Raw genomic sequence first — 19,709 nt, 5'->3', positions numbered from 1 at the left:
AAAATATATATATGTATATCGCCAATATAATTATATCTCTCTGAATTGTGCATGAATTAAACAAATTAATAAAATCGCATCTTATGCAAAATGTTTATATGATGAACGTTCTTTCAAAACACTTTTTGAAAAAAATTATAAATTATATAATCATTTGTAAATAGATTAAAAATTATTTTCTTTGTTGAAGCATTTTATTGTCACTTAATTTGTCATGTTGTTATGTTTTAACATTATCACATTTAATAATGCCTACATAAAAATATGAATAAAAAATAGTATTTTTTATGAAAAGATATGAAGAATGATATATGTAGGATCAGGATAATGTTTTGTATAAACATTATAATTATATAATTTACAGGTGTAACATTTATTAATTTAATGATATGAGAAAGATATATCTTTAGAGAATAACAACATCTAATTCTTTATTTGTATTTTAACGGACAGATGATTCAGAGAAGCACTTTGCGACAATAAGAGACTGTATAAAAACTTATGCAGTTAAAATCAATGTAATTATTGTAGATCAAATTTAATAATATTATTTAATTTTTATATTTAATGTTCTAACAATGCTGAAATTTGATAAATTTGAATATTCAACAATTCTAATTTTTTTTAAAAATAAAATATGATTTTTTTTAATAGAACAATATTGTCAAAATATTGATTGTATTAATATATAAAATTTTAAAGTACAAGAGCAATTTTTCGATTATTATACGTTAACCAACCATCTGTGTAACACAGAGTTCTCCACGAAAAATCGGTCGTCATTATCATATGCATGTATCACATATATATTTTCATAAAATTTATATCGACATATATGTATATTTATATCTCTTATCTTTCATAAAATAGACTTCTAACTATATTCTTATATTTATTTCTTAATCTTTGAAGGCGACTTGTGAATTTCCTACATAAAATCTTAAGCGTATGCAACAATTTTCATTACTTAACATGTACATAAGTCGACAAACAAGATATAAGTATGCATATGTATTTTCGTCCACAAAATAAATGTGATATAGTAAAGATAATAAAATGTATACCGATGATATAATATCTAAACAAAGTACAATATGTACATAAAAAAATCTTATTTCCCGTTTATTGTCCATGTACTTATCAATAATCTTAATAATATTTACCGATTTCAAAAGAGAAGAAACGTTAATAATTATCATAAAGCTGATACTGACATTTGGGACGAGGGGTATCTCATTATCGCAATACATGTATGTACATTTTTTCTGGAATTATGCATTACTTTGCATTGATTTATAAGCATAAAACAATAATAGCCCAGACAAGATTAAAAAGTATTATATATAAGTCTTTAAAGTATGTAAGTATATAAGTAAAAATAATGTTATGACATTTTTTTAATATATATTTTATTAAATATTATAATTTATGAAATCATTCATATTTGATATTTAATTTGTAAAATATTTGATGAGTGAGACACCCTTCGCATTGAAAAAAATTTTTTTAATTTGCTAAAATTTTTACAAACAGATATATTTCATGGACAAGAATTTTGTCTTGTTATCGTTATATAAAATAGAATATTAAATTTAAATCAAACGCGCATTTGTCATTTCAAAAGCGAGATATGCAGACATCAGAAAAATCTCGTCAAAACAATCTGCAATTTATAGGTACATGTGCATTCTTATACAATCACAAATGAAGGATTTCCTAATCATTTTCTTTTACGCATTCAACGAGATATCTTACCTTAATCTTTCAAAAATCCTTCATACTTAGCGAAGATACTTAAAAGTCTCTTTCAAATATCCCTTAGATAGTTCGTTTTAATTTTATATTTCTTGACAATTCGGCCACGTGAAGAAAGATCAATCGTAGTAGCACCTGTGTAGTTTGAATAATTCCTTAGTCTTGAAACTGACATTACACGTCTCGCAATAATGTTTAATGCTTTCGATCAGCTTCACCATCGCTGGCTTCGTCTTCGCGTTTTTATTGACCACGTCCATCAGTTTTCTCGGTTGTAACTTCTTCATCGACCAGTCCACGTAATCGTTCCTCCTCGCCTTGCCGTTTCTCAGGAAAGCATCCTGACTCCTCAGACATTTGGGCGAATAGTTTGCCGCTGGCAGTCGATAGATCTTCTTCGTCTTCGTTAGCCTGTTCTTCATTAGATTGGACAATGACTTTCGCTTGGCCAACTGGAACTTATTTCGTAATTGCGGATGACTCGACTTGAAGTAATCTAGCATGTCATCTCGTAAACTGATGTCATTATCGCTTGTCAATGCTTCGACCTTCGCGGGTAAATCGGCGAGCGAGTTATTCTGTAATCGAGGTATCGCGCTGCTCGTTTCACTGAGCACCGTGTCTTCTAGGTCGTCCAAAACTTCTTGCTTTATTTTGAGCTTCAGAGGGAATTCATTCAACGAAGATGCATTTTCGTTTTTCGAATGCAGCTTCGAGTTCTGTTCCACATCCTCCACTTTGCGCTTCTTTGTACGGTAATCTGATACCTTCCTCATTTTCGGTTCCTGATAATCTACGACGTTTTTTCTTGGTCTTAAACTGCGCCCTTCCAACTCGTCCATCTGTTCCACCTTGATCTGAGGCAACTTAAAATCCGACGCAGACGTGGTTTTCGGATTAGAAATTTCCGAGTTGCTCATTGCAGATGATCCCGGATCAGCATCAATCGACATTCTCCTCTTATTCAACGCATAGTTCACCAGATTTTTCCTGGGTCTCAAATTTCGCACTATCGTGCTTCTCGAAGCTGTTTGACTTTTGGGAACCGCATCACTGAGTCCGCCGTAAGAACGGTTCCGCGTTTCCAGGGATGATACGTCATCTTTGGCGTTTGTATCTGCAGTCAAATTATCTCGCGCGTTCTCGATAGCGTTGACGCACGGCAAATGATTCTGCGGGCAATCTGGAAACGCCGCTTGCATAAAAAGGTTCTTCTTGATCGATCTTAATCTGGGGGCAGTATTCTCAAAAGTCCTGTTTCGCGAGTCACCCGCAATCTCGCCGCATCTAGATTTGTTATAATTTTGACAGAATTCCGCCATAGTTCTTTTTGCTCTGCTTTGGTCCTTCTTATCACAGCAACATCGGTAACGCGAGAGCGCCGCATATGTCAATCCGTTGTGAATTTCGCCGGCAGGAAGTGTCATCGAATTCATCGAGTTGATATACTCCATGTTCTCCATCAGCGGTTCCAGTTCGTATACGTCATAATCGAGCGACTCTGCCTTGATCTTCACGTTTTCAATGTGCACCATCGGCACGCCGACTTTCTCCTTGCCGCGATCCTTTCGCATCCATGACAATTGGCTCTTGAGCGCTGCGTCCGTCTTCAGACAGTCCACGTAGAATTTATGGAACTCCTCCAGCTTGTAGCTACACCGGTGGCACATTTGCTTCGGTAGTAGATCCAGCTCGTGCACCTGAAAAACGCACATGGATATGAATAAAAAAAATATTATTCTGTGAGCAGTTTAAAAAATCAACTGACGCTTTCAACAATCTTTGGTATATAATGTCTAATTCGTTCTTAAAAAAAAAAGAACATTAATTTTAAACTTGAGAAAAAATTAATCTAGCTAAATTTTAATCAAATATTAATCTTTGCAAGCTTAATTTCCTCGATTTATTTATTCTCAGCTTAGGGATCAAATTGTCGAATTTCAGGAAATAAATAAGAACTAATCAAGCATGCGTCATTATGTTTGTAATGAATGTGCATATATGATAAACGTGTTTAATGACATGCTGCACAAGCTTGGAAACTTCCGTTCATTAACATTATCGCAGTATTCTTACCTTAACTAATAACTCCAAAATGACTTCAAATAGTAAAACGTATTTAGATTTTATTGCTTAATTTAACTCATTATTGATTTTAACGATAAATATACGTTTTTTCTATGATTCTATTCTATATTATACATATTCAATATTATTATTATAATAAAATATTTTTTGTGTTTATATCCATTTGAATATCAATTATATAATTTACGATAAATAAAAATTTTAAGACAAAAATGTAAGTGTACGCCCTGTGATATATCTTAAAATTTACAAAAGATTTAAAAAAGAATGATTAAGCAATTTAATTTTTTTTTTAATTTGACATTTATCATCATGAAATGCGATATATTAATCTTTTTTTTACAAATATATAAAATGTACGCAAATAATCTGATTAACTCGGATATCTTATCTTAAAATTGTCTTGATTGATTAATTTTGAGAATAATACTACGTGAAAATATCGAAACGTATGAAAATAAATTGATTTATTAAATCTGAATAGAAAGATGTAATTAATAGAAGTTAGAAAGTGTATAAAGTTAATGCAAAAACATATATAAAGCGTCTTATACATTCGACCAATGAACTTGAAAATTTATTTATCATAATTTTTGCTTTAATAGAATATTAAATTCTATTTTGTTATTTATATATGTATATGTCTATCGTAATATACATTGCAGGATTTTTGTTCCTCTAAACATAAATCAAATGCCTTAAATTACATACACATTTTAAACAAAAGTTTTATAAAAATATAAATTTATATATATATATTTAAAATGTATAATTAAAATATATTAAAAAATATATATAAATATCTTTATACATTTTTTGTATTTCAATCTCTAATATAACTCTAAAATTAAAAGGTAAACAGATTGAATTTATGTTTAAAGGTATAAAAAATAAAAAAGTATGTGCACACAGAATAAAAAATGTATAGCACACAGAATAAAAAATATATATCAAGAAAAAAATTTAGAAAGCATAATTAAACGGAAGAGAAATCCAAGATTGTGATATCGCCGATGTGAAAAAAAAATTTGCGCCTCACGTAATGAAATCCTTCTCAAGTTACGCAATAAAAATCCACGTTCTTGATACGGAACTCGACACGGTTTTCGGAACGCGTTGGCGCGCAAAACTCAACGAGTAACCTCACTTTTGCAAATCTCGATAGTTCAATCGAAAACTGATAATTCCGAGAAGAAAAGAAATTCTCGTCTCGCGCCAAGTTGTTGCATCGGAATCAGCGACGCGTGCCCCATTCGTACAAAAAAATTACGTGCATGCACCCCCCTCGTTTGCCAATTTTGCGTGTCCGAGAGACGAACGTAAAAATTCCTTTGTTCCCCGCTAATTTGTACATTACGGTATCTTTTTTCACATCGAAGACTTACGTGAGCATTGAACGATAGGGCGGGGGAAAGGGGGAAGAGATGAAAAGGGAAAGAATTGAAAGAAAGCGCACATAAAGCGCGGCTAATAATAACCGCGGAGCTCGCGTTTCACAATAAAAGACCGACCCATGCGGGAAATGCGAGGGTGCGCTTTATATCAGTTCTGCAAGGGCGAGAACGTAGACACGCGAGCGCGCGCGATAGCGCGTACCCTCTTCATAAATACAGGGAGAATTGCGAAAGGAAGACACAGATGGACAGATGGAGAAGAGAGAGAGAGAGAGAGAGAGAGTGTGAGAGTGTGTGTGAGAGTGTGTGTGAGAGAGAGAGAGAGAGAGAGAGAGAGAGAGAGAGAGAGAGAGAGAGAGAGAGAGAGAGAGAGAGAGAGAGGGAAGAGAGAGAAAGAGAGCGTCCGAACAGAAGGAACGTGACACGATATGTATACCATGATCGGCAGCACGGCGTTGATCTTCCTGACGTGGTTCTCGCTCTCGTCGAAGATGTTGATGGAGATACCAGACTGCTGGCCGCACAGGCGGCACACGCGGCTCGACTCGAGGGTCTCCATGCTCTCTCTCTCGGCCTCGTCGTCTCACGCACGCACCACACTTGTTCGCTCTCTCTCGCGCGTCGACTCACAGCTGAGCTCTCGACCCTCGCGCGCCGCGACGTCGCGTTTTACGCGCGCGCCTTCGCTCGCTTTATATCCGATGTGATGCCTGTGATGATGTCTGTCCTGCGTTACCTCCGTCCCTTCGTACACGCGTTCCCGCTCTCGTGTGTGCCTCCTCCGCGCCTTACTCGCGGGAATCTCGAAAAGCCCGTAGAAAGTGGAAACGAATGCAGTAAAAGAGGGCACCGCGAGGGGGGAAGAAGGAATGAGCGACGAGAGCGAGAGGGATAAAAAGAGGCGGTAAAAGGTTGTATACGAACGTAATAACGACGATCGGCAGGTACGACTGGATCTACCAGATGATGACGGAACGAAGCCTGGAAAGCTGTCAGCGAACGCGAGCTATATATGTATCTTTCGCGTCGCGCACCGTAAAGCACCGAGCTTTCGACGATAATGGCTTCTTTCGTGGAATTCGCGAGTCGAGATCTGGTCACGAAACGTGGTAATGAAATTTAAGGGAATCGATTTTACCGACAGTCGGCGACTGATTAGCGATTTACCGTCTGGAAATTTGACTACGTAGTTCTGTGTCTATATTTTGCAGACATAGTTGGCGCTCTCAGTCTTTTTTGTGAGATCTTGACGAATTATTACTTTACTTGCGTTGACAATTTACAAAGTTTGCTTGAAAATCTATTTAAAAATGGATGATGCCGCATCGAGTGCATCTTCTACGCAATCCGCGAAAGCAAAGTATGAAGAAAGGATAAAACGACTCAGGGAACTTCACTCTAAGAGGGTGAGTTCGCACACGAGCAAAGCTAACCTTAGAAATGTTTTATAAGTTTTACAATTTAATAATCTTTTGGAAATAAATCAATCAATATCTGTTTGTCACTTTAAAGCTGAGGAATCAAATATTTCTAAACATTCTTTTCTTTATATTTGCCTTAATTATTCTAAAGCTCCGAAATTATCAAATGAATCTGTGCTAGTCTAGTGTAGTCATTCTAATTTATCTAGAATTACATTAGTGATTTGTCTACATCGTCTACATTGATTCAACAGAACGAAGCCAGAATGCAGAATCACAAAGAAGTTGTAGAGGAAGATAAGAGGAACAAGCTACCTGCCAATTGGGAGTCTCGCAAGAGACAGGCCGAATGGATAATACAAGACGAAACTGCTAGGAAAGAGTCAGAGGCTAAAGTAATATATCAGCATATATCACAATAGCATTTCACATTTTTAGATATACAAATCTATTTAACTTAACTTGTACTTTCTACAGGGTGAAGATTATGAACGAATGAAATTGCTGAATATTGACGCCACAGAAGCAGAGAGAATAGCTAGAAAAAAGAAAAGCAAACAGAATCCAGACCCAGGTTTCTCAGATTACGAACAAGCAGCGATACGATCGTATAACAGACTGGTGAAGAATATCAAACCAAACATGGAAGCATACGAAGAAGCAAAGGAGAAACTAGGACCTGCCTTTTATGGGGATCGAAATACGATATTACATGGCTTGCACGAAGATAAAAAAGAAGCGATTGACAAAATGGTCACCAATCTGGAAAAACAGTAAGTAAAATTAATGATTTTACAATGAAATTGCATCATCTTTAATAATTCATATTTTATATCCATCTTTCTTTATAGGATCGCGAAGAGAGAGAAGTATAGCAGACGTAGAATGCATAACGATGACGCGGATATCGATTATATTAACGAACGTAATGCAAAATTCAATCAGAAACTGGAAAGATTCTACGGCGAATATACTCGGGAGACAAAGTTGAACTTGGAAAGAGGTACGGCTATATAATGTGGCGGAATGTTGCTACAATTGTTATAAATATACTTTATATTTATACATATTATGCGACAATTTTTATACAAATAATCTGAAGAGAATAGAATTTTTTGTAGTATTTAGATAAATATATCTTTCGTTATTATATGGACACTCTTGGTATGTATCGTTGAGAGAATTAAATGTTGTAGAAATTTTTCCAGAGAAATAGATATAATATGTCAGAAAATCCAATTAGTTACTTAGCGTCAACTTGAAAACATATTTTACAATGAACTATTTAACTAATAACGCGTAATATACACACTAGTTGCAAATAAAAAATTAAATTATTACATTAGTCACATGTTCTATTATAATCGCTTAGAGCTCCTACAATTTATTTGATTTAAATAATATAATTATATATATATACAGTTCTTTAAAAATTTCTAATTCAGTTCACGTCATACCACCCAACTGTGCACTGTACCTGAAAAAGTAATATGTAGAAATAAATTCTTTTTTCATATTAGTGTAAGTATTGTGCCTGCAAAAAGTATTAATTTAATTTCAACAAAAGCAGAGTGAGTATACTTACGTCTTGGCGAAAAATTGTGATGATGCGTTACTCGTATATGAATATCTTGCGTTTCCCCTGAAATTAGAGATTCATTTTATAGCATTGCTGTAAAATTCAATAAAATAATGTCATATATAATTATCAAGCATACAATGCCTTTCCTTACCTTAAATAAGAGTCAAAATGATATTTTATGCTAGAAAATATCAATGCTATATCAACAATGTTAGTGCTTTAAAGAATCATGTAAAAAACGTAATTTGTAAATGGAATGTTAATTAATTATGCGGTATCGACAAATGCACACACATCTTTAACAAATGAAAACAAAGCCGCGCACCTTGTTTTCCTTTATTATGCCAAAAACAAGATTAATTAATCATAATTAAGTACACAATTTTTATAATATCGTTTAATAATAGCACACTTGTTAAAAATTTCTTAAAAATACAGGTAATGATAAAATAATATCAATTTTTATATAAATGTTTTATCGCGTTGACTTCAAAGTTCGATTAGTGTTTCATCGTCCAATCGCGAAATAACATTAGCAAGTTTCCGCGAAGATTATATCACAAATCACACAACATGCTGTTAGGCAACGAACTATTCTATTCCGGGTGGCTGGAGTGGTATTGAAGGAGGTTCACGGTCACAACGAGCCGCTGCCGACGAGGACGACGACAACAACAAAGTCGTTCCTGGCGACTTGCCGTGCACTGTACCTGCACTATCGCTGGGGTTCAACAGTCTCGGCATGTCGCACTCCTCGCACTTATTCATTAGCGGATGATTGTCGAAAGTACACATAGTGCAGACCCACGATGGCCCGTCCCGTTCATCGCTCGCGATTGTCGACTGTTCCAATCGCCATACCGGGGGTTGACTCGGCAAGGGTGGCGGTTGTAGATTCAGCGGTCTCGTCGGCAACGGTTGGCCGGTATAAATGCCCTGATAAAACTCCTCATTGGTTTCGCCCAGTGGTACTAAAACAATTATTCGAGTTGCTTGCCAACTGCTTACAATCTTATACGTGACAGCACAATATAAGAAACAGATACCTCGTCTGTCTGACCATTGATCCACTTGGTCGGCCAACCTGTCACACTCGACCTGCAGCATATATATTTCGCTTCTCAGCCGTCTCTTTAACTCCTGCAAAAATTTCGCATTAAAATACACATCGAAAAGCAATCATATCGCGTATTCTTTTCTATTGTACATACTTGAGGGGATACCAAAGGATCCACTGGTTTGGCGAGAGCCTGCACTTCCTTCTTCATCGCGTCGAGTCGTCCCTTCTCGGCCCTTAATTCCCTAGCGAGTCTTTCCTTCCTAGCCAGTTGCTCCGCGATCAATTTCTTTTGATGCTCCGTTACTGAAAATTCCAATAACAATTTTAATTGCGTACACAGACAAGGCGAGCCGAAACGCCTCGAAGCTTACTTTAACCACGACGACTTTCTAATTCTATCTCACCGCGAGAGAGAGGGAGAGAGAGAGAGGGAGAATACTCCCGCAAGTGACGATAATGCCGCGGTCGCGATTCGTTAATTTTATCATATTACGCCTCGTCGCTTTATTACGATTTTATTGATCACGATGATAATATGTGTTAGACAAAGCACTTTCAGCTTTCGCATCTGCGTCATAAATTAAAGAACGCGTTGTGCGCGTCACAAACAACATTATAACGTTATAGTTAATGATTCTTCGTTAATCGCGAAAAAAAAGAATAAAAGCCACGGGTGCGTTTAACGTAACGACGTCCAGGAAACGCGCGGACTCTCGGTCAGAAAAACCGCGATCAGGTGGTCCGCGTAGCTGTAACCGCGGCGTGCGGCTATGTATAGCCCGGAGCGTGGGGTCAGGAATGCGTAAATAACGTTCCCGGTGTTGCGTGCGTGGGCGTAGTACGTGCGACCGAGTGACTTCCAGGTAAATATACACGTGCGCGCGCTTCTGCAACGCTATATAGCCACAGAAGTAGTCGCAGTCGGGAAGCTGGTCGTTGTTTCGCGATTCCTTTGACATTACTTTGACTCAACGGCGACCGGTTCTGATCGGAAGTGGACTGCGCGTGTTCCCCAACACTGACGCTGGAGGGAGATGCGATGCCGATCGTCGCGGGCGTGGAAGGCGTAGTCGGGAGACTGCAAATTGGGACGATATTCGTTGTTGGCGGTACGGAGGGTGTAGTCGGCGCGCTCATCGTCGTTGTCGTCGGTCTTGGCAGCTGGCTCGGTGGTCCTGGCGGAAGTCCTAGGATGCAAACCAAAAAAATTCCGTATTAATTTTAGTAACGGATTCCTCGACGAAGATCTTGCCTACTTTTATTAAAATTTGTATAATTATGCATATTATATTTTCTCCTATAAAGTTTTTTTCTACAAAATATTTGTTTTCTATAAAGTATATAAAATATATCCAAATTACTATCAAATTGGACTAGATTGTTTGAAATGAAGAACGTACCAGGTGGCCGCTGTGGACTCGTCTGAGTCGACGGTAACAGGCTGTTGGCCATCGGCGGTCTTATCCTTGCTGCCGCCACGCTACCGACGTTTCCGGGACCGATGCTGATCTGCAGGCGACTCTGAAAGCCACGCGGATCCAGGGACGAGGTCGAGTAAGTCAGGCTCGATCCTTCCGACCTGATATCGATCGGGGGTTGCGGCTCGGATGAAGGCGGCCTGAGAGTCAGGCTGACCGAGGTATAGCTTCGTGTATGATCGATCTGCGCCCCGGACTTCCCAACGGCTAACAGAGGTTCGACGTAATGAGGATGTGGCACGACGACGAGGTCGCTTCGTTTACAGGCACCGATTGTCGGTACCGTTCGAAAATCTGCTGGTGTAAAATTACAATTAAACGTTTGTCTTCAATATTTTTTCAATAATTTTCGCGACCAATTTTAGAGTCGATGGCTAAAATCAAAAGAAGTCGACGGTGTATGTTTGCATTTCGAAGTCAACTTGCGAACTGGTCCGTCCGAGTTTCTGAATGATGATTGTGAGAGCTTATATGAGCGCGATTGATAATATAATCATTTCTATAATAACATCCGCAATATAAAAGTACGCCGCAAAAGAGTAACGATTCGATTACTTCCGAGAAGAAAACGCTTGGCATTGCTATACGATCCGCTTTCGCTTCATTACTCTCTTCAACGTCTGTATAGACATCCTCTAAACTTATCTTATCACGAGCGAGATAAAGTTCTTATAGTGCCGCGATCACTTTTGATTCGATACCATCGTATCTAATATTCTCAGATCCGCTTAATCGTATCACATATTTAACGCTCGTTAATGATAGCTCAACTATACTCTGCAATATAGCGTTAATATCTACCATAGAGATATGTATCTCGCCTGAGAAAAATAATTTATATTATTAAAAATTTCCTCCCCTTGTACATTCATGTTTTTCATATCCAATATATAAACTCGACGGAATTTATACACGTTACAACTCCTTCCGCTCTACGTTAAATATTGCGAATACGATGTCAATCCCATCAGCATCCGTACCGCGATTGCCCGCGGGGCTGCAGGCGACGTTGACGTTGAGCTCGAAGCCGGACGGCGCGTTGCTGCCGTTGCTATTGACGGTGCAACCCTCGTCGAAGAAGCCCCGCGACGTGCAGGCAGCTGGAGCGGACGAGGGGGTAACGACGAGGGGATTCGACGACGTTGCGACGGTGGCGGCGGTGGCGCGAATGCAACCTATAGAAGGGATGCAACGACGCGTCATACCGATGTCCAAGGACGCCGGTCGATGAGGACGTCTGACGCCGACGGCGATGCCGCGTTGCTGCTGCTGCACCTGGTTCATCGCGCAGCAACGTTGGTGGTCTCGTTGTTGCGGCGGAGATGACGGCTGCTGCTGCTGTTGCGGTTGTTGTTGTTGTTGCACCCCGATGCAAGGGGCCGGCGGTGGAAACGCGCCCGGCGACGGACGGGACTCCTGGGTGGCCCGCAGGCTCCTCGCGCATATCTCCCGATCGTGACTGTTCTGCAACGCACACGTACCTACGATCAGCAGTTGGCGTCGATCTCCCCGTGACGTCGATTTCTAGATCGGGGATATATATCGCGGAACGCACGTCCGACCTCGCGTTCCCTCGGGTTCCTCGCCGAAATCGTCGCGCGTTCCGAAAATTGAACGCGTGAGACCAGCGCGATCGCTTATAATTATTCCCGGACATCGTACATGTAAGATATGTGTGTGATGCTGAGAGAAAGATTTATGTACAGTATTCCATTTCCTCGGCCAATTTGGATGCAATCTTTCATCGGTATGTTGAGCAAACGTAAATATAAATGTTATATAAATTTTTATTTTTTAAGTCTCGAATTGAGATTCGAATAAACTTGAAATTAACATTAAAAAATATTTTGAAAAATCATTTCCAAATCGGACAAAGAAATCTAAACGTATATAGCGATAAAAGTATATATCCGCAGTAGAGTTCTGTGGAGAACAGCCTATATATACTTAAACAAGATACACACAGGTTCCACGCTCGTGCAAATGGATTCAACGATGCATGTCATAGGCGAGGAAAGAGGCGAGGAGAGGGAGACAATGATTGCCAATTCTCATTATAAGTCGTACATCGTAAACCGTGTTAAGCGCCGGGCGATTAGTCGTTATTGCGGCGATTAGGGATGACGAGAGTTAGTTTTAGCGATTCTCTCTTTCTCTCCGGGTGCTCGAGAGACGCTGAGCCGGGAGGGAGGGGTTTGTTTAATTAGGGCCACACTCCGGGACGGACAAAGGCCACCTGTATACCTGGGCGATGCACTGGGAGACGACGTGATCAGGGAGCGCGGGGAACTGCTGCTTCAGCTCGTGGAACAGCTGCATGATAGTGATGTTAGAGCAGTGGCACTCCCCCATCGTGGGCCCCCATCCTCCTGGCAGGGCCTCTACCTGCAGGTGCCACGTATATTATCGTTACATTTGGGCGTCTCGTCGTCATGTCGGACCGAATACAAAGTAGTAGTCGGTCGCCGGTTCCCATAAATTTACGCTACTAATAACCGACGCGCGCCAAAAGAGAGAGAGGACACTCGTTTCTCTTCTCTCGTCTTTTGTAATGATCATCGTTGTGCGATAACGAAAGACGAGCCAAGAGGTTCTCTCGTAATATCCGGAAGCTTTCCCAGAAAGCTAGGTATATTTTGTAATTCATTGGATAAGTGACTTGGGTCGTATCCAGATCGAAAAATGTTCTTCGCAGACTTGTCGGGGCGATCTCGCGACGATCTCGATCTCGAGCTCGACGTCGCGCTGATAGAAAGTTGGATGAGAGCGTGAAAAACGACGGCCGGGACGTTGGACTTTCTATGACTCGATCTATGACTCGATCACGTGCGATAATGACGGGAAAAAGAACAAAAGAAAGACCGTGGAACCTGGCAATCGGGAAACGCGTCAAAAATTTTCACAGCATGTGCGCATCCGCACGTTTATTTCTCTTTCTCTCTCTTGTTCTTCCTCGGGAGGAGATTCGGCAGATGCGATGCGTTACTCTTGAAACTTCCTTTCGCCCCTTCTCGCTCTTTCAATGGCAAATCTTATCATATTTATAAACTCGACTGGCTAACCCATTTTTCAGGAGTAACGCACAAGTCGAACAACGAATCTTGTTCCTCAAGATTAATCTAGAAAAAGTCTAGGTTATCTTCTCCCGGAAAGAATTCCTTTTATCCCTCTATGTCGTCCGTAAGCTTACATTGTTCTCCCGCAAATACAATCGATATCATCAGTCTAATCAAGTAGCGTGATCGAAATTAGATCTTAATAACGAAAAGATATTTCATTTACATTCTAATATTTATGTATGTCATTACACGACGTATTTTGCTATTATCTTTCTTAAAAATAGTAGCTAAAAAATAGCAACTATATAAACTGATATTCAGAAGAAATCTAAATATGTATGCTTACGCACGAGATGAATCATCGCAGGATTTTTTTGTCAAAAACTGCCAAAATCTGCGCGGGCTAATTTAACATTTTGATCTATTCCAACGCGACTGATCGCTCTACGACACCCGTTACATCGCGGAATTGGCAGCTACGTAGGAAGACGATGGACACCTGTGCGACGTGCCACGTAATAGCGTCGCATAATTAGCCGGTACTAAAGACACTGTGATGCAATTTTGCGGATAAGTTTATTTGCGAGAAAGGACGCTTGCGCGAGACTGTAGCTAGTCGTAAAAAAAATTTTTAAGCGACACATTATGTCAGTAATAATAATAAATTAAAAGTACCTTAATTAAAAAAAGAGATAAAAATATTTAAAACTATATTATAAGAGAAAAACAAAAATATTAGAAAAAATGACAATGATGAAGCAAAAATATTATGCGCGAGACCAGTGTGATTGATTTTTGATGATGAAAAAAAGAGAAAATATTTTTTCCCCTTCGTAATTACCGTCGACTTCCTTTTTAAATTAATTTTAAAAACATACTCTCTCAGGATGTAATGATTTGCATTGAACTGCTCTCGCGAGAGCCCGGTTTTGGCGAACGTCGCGCGCGACGCCAATTCGATTGGAAAAGACTTCGAAGGAGAGACGAAAAAGCTTCGGTCGCATTCGGAATTCGCATTTGGCACACGTCCACGCGGTGAAATAAAGTGCTAGAGGGAATTAATAATCTCCGCCGCTTCCTTTTCTTTCATCCCGCACCTGGCGAGATCGCGAGTCAGGTGAGTGAGGCATCAATCAGGGAGAAAAGTGGAGCGTGGCTCATATCGCTTCCAGTATACAATTTCGTATCAATCGCGCCTCTTCTGACATTTCTGTTCTTAAATTAATTATACAATTAATTTGATCTAAATGCGACACATCTTGCATGCACCTATCGAGAAACTATATATTTCCGTCCACTTCTCTAGACGTAGCTTTTACATAAAAAAAAAAAAAAAAAAAAAAAAGAAGATTGACGAAGAATAAAATAGCGTTTTTCTCTTTTTGCATGATTTTTTTGCAGAAATTTTTTATGTAAGAATAATCTATCGCTTCTCCGCGAACATTATTTTAGATTCGTTTACTCTTCCGTTCCTTCGCGACGGTCTTTGGCAAGTAATTCACTCTCTTTCTCGAGATTTTCGAAATCAAGTCTATATGTAAATGAGCGAAATGCAAATAAATGCGAGTGGGCAGATGGGACTCGAAGATGGTGGCTGCGCGAATTCGTTCCGGTCCTTGTTCGCGAATCTCGCGCACAAACCAGCCGAATAAATCAACCTGTTCGTGCCAAAGGCACTCGTTCAATGGCGTAGAACGTAACCGAGGATGCTGCTGTCGCGTGTGCTGTGACAGATTAAATAGAGGATACTATTTATCGCAGGAAGCATGGATTCGAAATTAAACGTGTTGCGACAGAACGTGACGATTTTTTTTCGCAAAATTATATTTAAATCGGAAAATTTAGCCTGGACTTTTTGTAATAAAATTTTAATTTTATGGATAATTATAAAATTGAATGTGTGTTATATAAAATGGAAAAATAAATTCTCATTTCGAATTCTGCTTCGAGTTATTCAAAGAATTCGTAGATAAAAGAAAATATATTACATTTGGGCAATACTTGACATTTTCGGGCGACACTTTCGATGGGAAGATAAAACTGCGACTGACAAAGAATAGATAAATAGAGACATTATATCGCGGAAAGTTCGGGAGACGTTTGTCGGCGAGACGGGGACCGTTTTAAGAGGAGAAACGAAAGCGCCGTTCGGCGTCGGGACAAGCGAAAAAGGAAAAGCGGAATTCCAGGCTGCCGAGCAGATATTTGTGTCATGAAATACCCAGGAGACGCACGAACGCAGCGCGGCTGTTTTCGTCTGGCTCCGTGATGTAGAAACACGAGGAAAAGCGGATTCCGTCCCGGTATTTCCACATCGCGCGCACCTTTCGTTTTCTTTTATTCCGCGCGGAATTATTTTTAAGCGCCGCGGAAATCCGCCTCTTCGACGAAATCCGAGGCCGAGAGAGCGTTCCTATATACCTATATAAGAGCGATCCACGAAAAGCGCGACTATCGAGGATTATTTCGCGCAGGTGTCGCGAAAAGAGACACAATTCCCAAGGTGTCAAGACCTCTCCGTAAATTTTCTGTCGAGAGAAGAGAACTTAATAAAGACCCGCGGAATTCGACCACGAGGCGGTCGAACGATTACGTTTTGTCTTTTATCGCCGCGAGAATTACATGACGAATTGCGCGATGAGTCTTTAAAATTACAAAGCGCACGACTGTCCGGCGCACCTGTTGCTTCGCAACGGCTCCCAGGAGCTAATTGCATGCACGTAACGTTTCATTAGCACAGCGACGTACGAACGTAATGAACCGTGAGTGACTCGGAGTCGGAATGCTTCGTGAGTCTATTCTAAGACTCTATAAAGTGTCTTGGAATTTTTTTTTATATCGGACATACATTTTATAAATTTCTAATATCATTATCCATCGATTATACCTTTTTCGATATCGTCGCGTCAAGTTAAAAGGAACAGTCGAAAGGCCAGAAGAGACTCGACACGCAGTTCGACGTCGACGACCCGTGTAAATCCGACACGACAACAGCTAATCCGCGTCGCGGAGTTTAATGTATGTATATCGGGGGCGTCAAGTCGGTCCCCAGACGAAAATAAGGAACCAAGAATAATAATTGACGGGTGAGACGGGCGCTCCGTACGATAAGTCGCGGCAAAAATAAACGCTACCTATACTGAAGACAATATTCACACTTTTTTCCCTCTCGTACGAGAAACCGCAAAACGTCCCGTCTGCCGTCCATCGTCTTATGTACACCTGCAAGTGTCGCCGATCGCAACTCTCTAGACGTCTCTCTGATAGAGTATCTACAGTTAATTTAATATTGTTAAATTAATCTGACGCGATTCACGCGAGACTAATTTAATTTAATTTAAAAAATATTTTTTTTATACGTCACAAAACACAAAACAATTCAATTATCTCAAAACAAAATTCACATCATTTTCATAATTACTGGTATAATTTTTCATCGCTTTTAAGAGTCGATATCAATTCTTCGAATGACTCTTTCGTTTAAATATAAACATTGTCGGCCTTTAAATCCAAATTCCATGCATAACATGCAATCACGTCCCGACGAAAACTTTCACAGTCGCGAGTATTCGCAGTATTTGCACGCGTATTTTAATTGAACCATTATACGAAATTGCCGAGAGGATCCGAAGACTAATTCATCGGCGATTGCGTAATCATCGTCGAATTATATCTCGGAGAAAAGTATTTCTCCCTTTCCTCGAGGCTGTGTCAAGAGTGAAAACGATCGCGAAAAAAATTGTACTTTGCTAGATTACTTCATTAAATTTAGATTAAACCTACATAATTCAAAGTCAAGTATATCGAATTTATTAAATTTCTCTCTGAGTTGTTTTTAATAAAGTTTTCATCGCAAATATTAAAAAAAACACAAAAGATTGAGATAAATAATAAATATCCATAAAATTACATCCCTTTTGATATTTCGTAATATTAATATCAATGATAATAGACTTATCTAATATCAATGATAATAGACTTATCAAAATAAAAGGATGAAATCGTGACTCAATAGAAAAATTAAATTCTAGCAAATTTTTTTTCCAGAGTTTAGTGGTCAAAGCACTTTTATATGGTGCATAGGTAGATTTTGTTAGAGTTTACGATTGAAATTTAATTATGCGATGAGAGATACGCTCCAAGTGCGAATCGGCGCCCCAGGACGTCTCAATCGCAGGAGACGAGCACCTGGCCTTGTCGGCCAATCGTCGACTAGTACGTACTCCGACTTTAAATAAACCGACGCAGCGAGAGATGTAACGCTTCATCGCGGGCTTGTTATGACAGGCACGCGATACATTTGTTATATGGCAGAACGTTAAATTGATGCAGTGATACAGGCCGACTGCGGCTGTTGTACAACTAATACGCTTTTCGCCTCCATTCCCCTCCAATCAGAGAGTGAATTTGCATCCGCATTATCTCGTGTCTCTTACGATCAAAATTTATGCGACGTCTCCGAAAAGATAAAAATCATACTATTCTGTTCAAAGTCCCATCTGTCATTCTCGTCTGTGCATACATTAAATGATTGTAATTTATCTGACAATTTTTGCAATTATATTTGTAATTAAAAAAAATGAAGCTCAAACAAGAACCTGTTAATAGGCCGCATGCATTTAAACTTTAAAGGAAGCCCACCCGGCTTGTTTACGCTCGCTATTGTTATGTTTTTAGGAACACGCAATTCTTAACATTTATAACGCGAGTATCGGCCTTCGTGCTCGCGATAGATTATCTCGATAATTTGTTTACGCAACGATTAAAGCTAGTATGACATGGCTGAAGAATTTTTTTCTTCGCATCCATCGCATCTACATCGGCGTAGACACGTTTAAAGATAGCCCCGCACACCGGTTTCGCGAGATAAAGCTATTTCTACCAGCTGCTGCGCTACGCTACGCTTTTTATATTCGGAATGAAATAAATATACGCACGCACGTATACCGATACTTTGCGGAGGAAAAAGGAAGAGGAAAGCGGGAGAGCAGACGCAAATCACAAACGCACGCGACCGAAACCGGACACGATGGCCGAATCTCTCTCTCTCTCTCTCTCGAACGCTCTCGTACACGCATTGTTGTTGCGTCGTGTATCCATCCGGTGCATTCCATCGCAGGTGTATTTTCGTGCCGCGCGGGGTATCCGAGTAAAAGTCAGAGCGACGCGCCTCCTCGGCACCACCTCCTCTTTCCCCACTTTTTCACGAGCGAGACGCCGTCCGTCGTCGTCCACGTCGCTGATGACGACGACGAAGACGAAGCGTCCTAGAGCGCCGAAAATTCACAAGTTTTGATCGGCGATGTCGACACTTACCGGACGGCAACCATCGGAAACGTCCGACGAGGGACGGGCTGCGACGTTGTTGTGCACCACCTCCTCTCTTCCTTTCCTCGTCTCCGCGAACACCAACGCTTCGGAGGAAGGGGCCAGCTCTTCGGGATCCGCGCGCGCTTTATCGCAACTTGTATCCTCCTCTCCCCTCGTCACGTCTTCTTCCGGAGAACCTTTCACCTGTCACCGTGTCGTACATATATACACCGGCTTCTTCGTCCCGTTTTCCCGGTCTTCCTTCCGTGTTTTCCGTCGCGACAACAGACTCGGCGACGAGCCGAACGGCTACCGTCCGTCGGGGCCACTGATCAGCTGTGCACTGAGTACCTAACCACCGCGCTGCTCGCCGCGCGACTTCCGCTCCGATCCGCGACGATCGCGCGCGATTCGAAACGCGGACGCGCGACGAATAATATATCTCGCTGATTTTTCGACCAACGTAGACGGACGACGACGACGCGGAATCTCGCGACAGCAACTCACGCGATCGCGTAGTCAAGATGGCCGTTCTAAACCGATAAGCGCCGTCCCTATTTAT

At 40.2% G+C, this 19,709-nt stretch overlaps 3 protein-coding genes across 11 annotated transcripts; 1 reads left to right on the top strand and 2 right to left on the bottom strand.

Moving 5' to 3' along the window:
- Positions 1-405: 405 nt before the first annotated feature.
- Positions 406-6,314, bottom strand: LOC145934104 (uncharacterized). Of its 3 annotated transcripts, XR_014424988.1 has the most exons (4): positions 5,674-6,314; positions 1,974-3,455; positions 1,756-1,890; positions 406-1,663 (listed from the first exon to the last, which is right to left on the bottom strand). XR_014424988.1 is itself a non-coding variant. In XM_083034379.1 (3 exons), the coding sequence occupies exons 1-3, from the start codon at positions 5,794-5,796 to the stop codon at positions 1,819-1,821; spliced, it is 1,677 nt and encodes a 558-aa protein (XP_082890505.1). In that variant the 5' UTR covers positions 5,797-6,314; the 3' UTR covers positions 406-1,818. The 3 variants fall into 3 exon arrangements, 2 of the variants coding, with proteins under 2 accessions (XP_082890505.1, XP_082890504.1); XM_083034379.1 differs by having other exon boundaries at positions 406-1,890; XM_083034378.1 differs by having other exon boundaries at positions 406-3,455.
- A 136-nt stretch (positions 6,315-6,450) lies between these two features.
- On the top strand, positions 6,451-8,363 carry LOC145934105 (pre-mRNA-splicing factor Syf2). The gene is made up of 4 exons (XM_083034381.1): positions 6,451-6,643; positions 6,913-7,053; positions 7,136-7,431; positions 7,510-8,363. The coding sequence occupies exons 1-4, from the start codon at positions 6,548-6,550 to the stop codon at positions 7,673-7,675; spliced, it is 699 nt and encodes a 232-aa protein (XP_082890507.1). The 5' UTR covers positions 6,451-6,547; the 3' UTR covers positions 7,676-8,363.
- On the bottom strand, positions 7,996-19,352 carry Tab2 (TAK1-associated binding protein 2). Of its 7 annotated transcripts, none has more exons than XM_083034375.1 (10): positions 18,910-19,136; positions 13,023-13,163; positions 11,759-12,242; positions 10,701-11,075; positions 10,263-10,487; positions 9,452-9,603; positions 9,287-9,380; positions 8,951-9,211; positions 8,244-8,300; positions 7,996-8,135 (listed from the first exon to the last, which is right to left on the bottom strand). In XM_083034375.1, exons 1-10 carry the CDS (start codon positions 18,949-18,951, stop codon positions 8,110-8,112), a joined length of 1,857 nt encoding a protein of 618 aa, XP_082890501.1. In that variant the 5' UTR covers positions 18,952-19,136; the 3' UTR covers positions 7,996-8,109. The 7 variants fall into 7 exon arrangements, with proteins under 7 accessions (XP_082890501.1, XP_082890502.1, XP_082890503.1 ...); XM_083034376.1 differs by having other exon boundaries at positions 10,701-11,072; positions 18,910-19,135; XM_083034377.1 differs by lacking the exons at positions 7,996-8,135; positions 18,910-19,136 and adding an exon at positions 19,154-19,352 and having other exon boundaries at positions 8,170-8,300.
- Between the last annotated feature and the right edge of the window lie 357 nt (positions 19,353-19,709).

The sequence above is a fragment of the Prenolepis imparis genome, unplaced genomic scaffold (genome assembly GCF_030444845.1).
Source record: "Prenolepis imparis isolate NDT839.2.m4 unplaced genomic scaffold, iyPreImpa1.0 SCAF_3, whole genome shotgun sequence".
NCBI lineage: Eukaryota > Metazoa > Arthropoda > Insecta > Hymenoptera > Formicidae > Prenolepis > Prenolepis imparis.
Note: the sequence above shows the minus strand (reverse complement) of the source record. Positions and strands in the feature narration are given on the sequence as shown.

Coding starts and splice junctions, on each gene's coding strand:
- LOC145934104 (XM_083034378.1), bottom strand. CDS start 5,796: ATGGAGACCCTCGAGTCGAGCCGCGTGTGCCGCCTGTGCGGCCAGCAG. Junction 3,456..5,673: donor ACGCCGTGCTGCCGATCATG/GTATACATATCG, acceptor TGCGTTTTTCAG/GTGCACGAGCTGGATCTACT.
- LOC145934105 (XM_083034381.1), top strand. CDS start 6,548: ATGGATGATGCCGCATCGAGTGCATCTTCTACGCAATCCGCGAAAGCA. Junction 6,644..6,912: donor GGGAACTTCACTCTAAGAGG/GTGAGTTCGCAC, acceptor TTGATTCAACAG/AACGAAGCCAGAATGCAGAA. Junction 7,432..7,509: donor GTCACCAATCTGGAAAAACA/GTAAGTAAAATT, acceptor CTTTCTTTATAG/GATCGCGAAGAGAGAGAAGT.
- Tab2 (XM_083034370.1), bottom strand. CDS start 18,951: ATGGAATGCACCGGATGGATACACGACGCAACAACAATGCGT. Junction 9,212..9,286: donor TCAATGGTCAGACAGACGAG/GTATCTGTTTCT, acceptor TAATTGTTTTAG/TACCACTGGGCGAAACCAAT. Junction 8,301..8,950: donor GAACCCCAGCGATAGTGCAG/GTACAGTGCACG, acceptor CTCTAATTTCAG/GGGAAACGCAAGATATTCAT.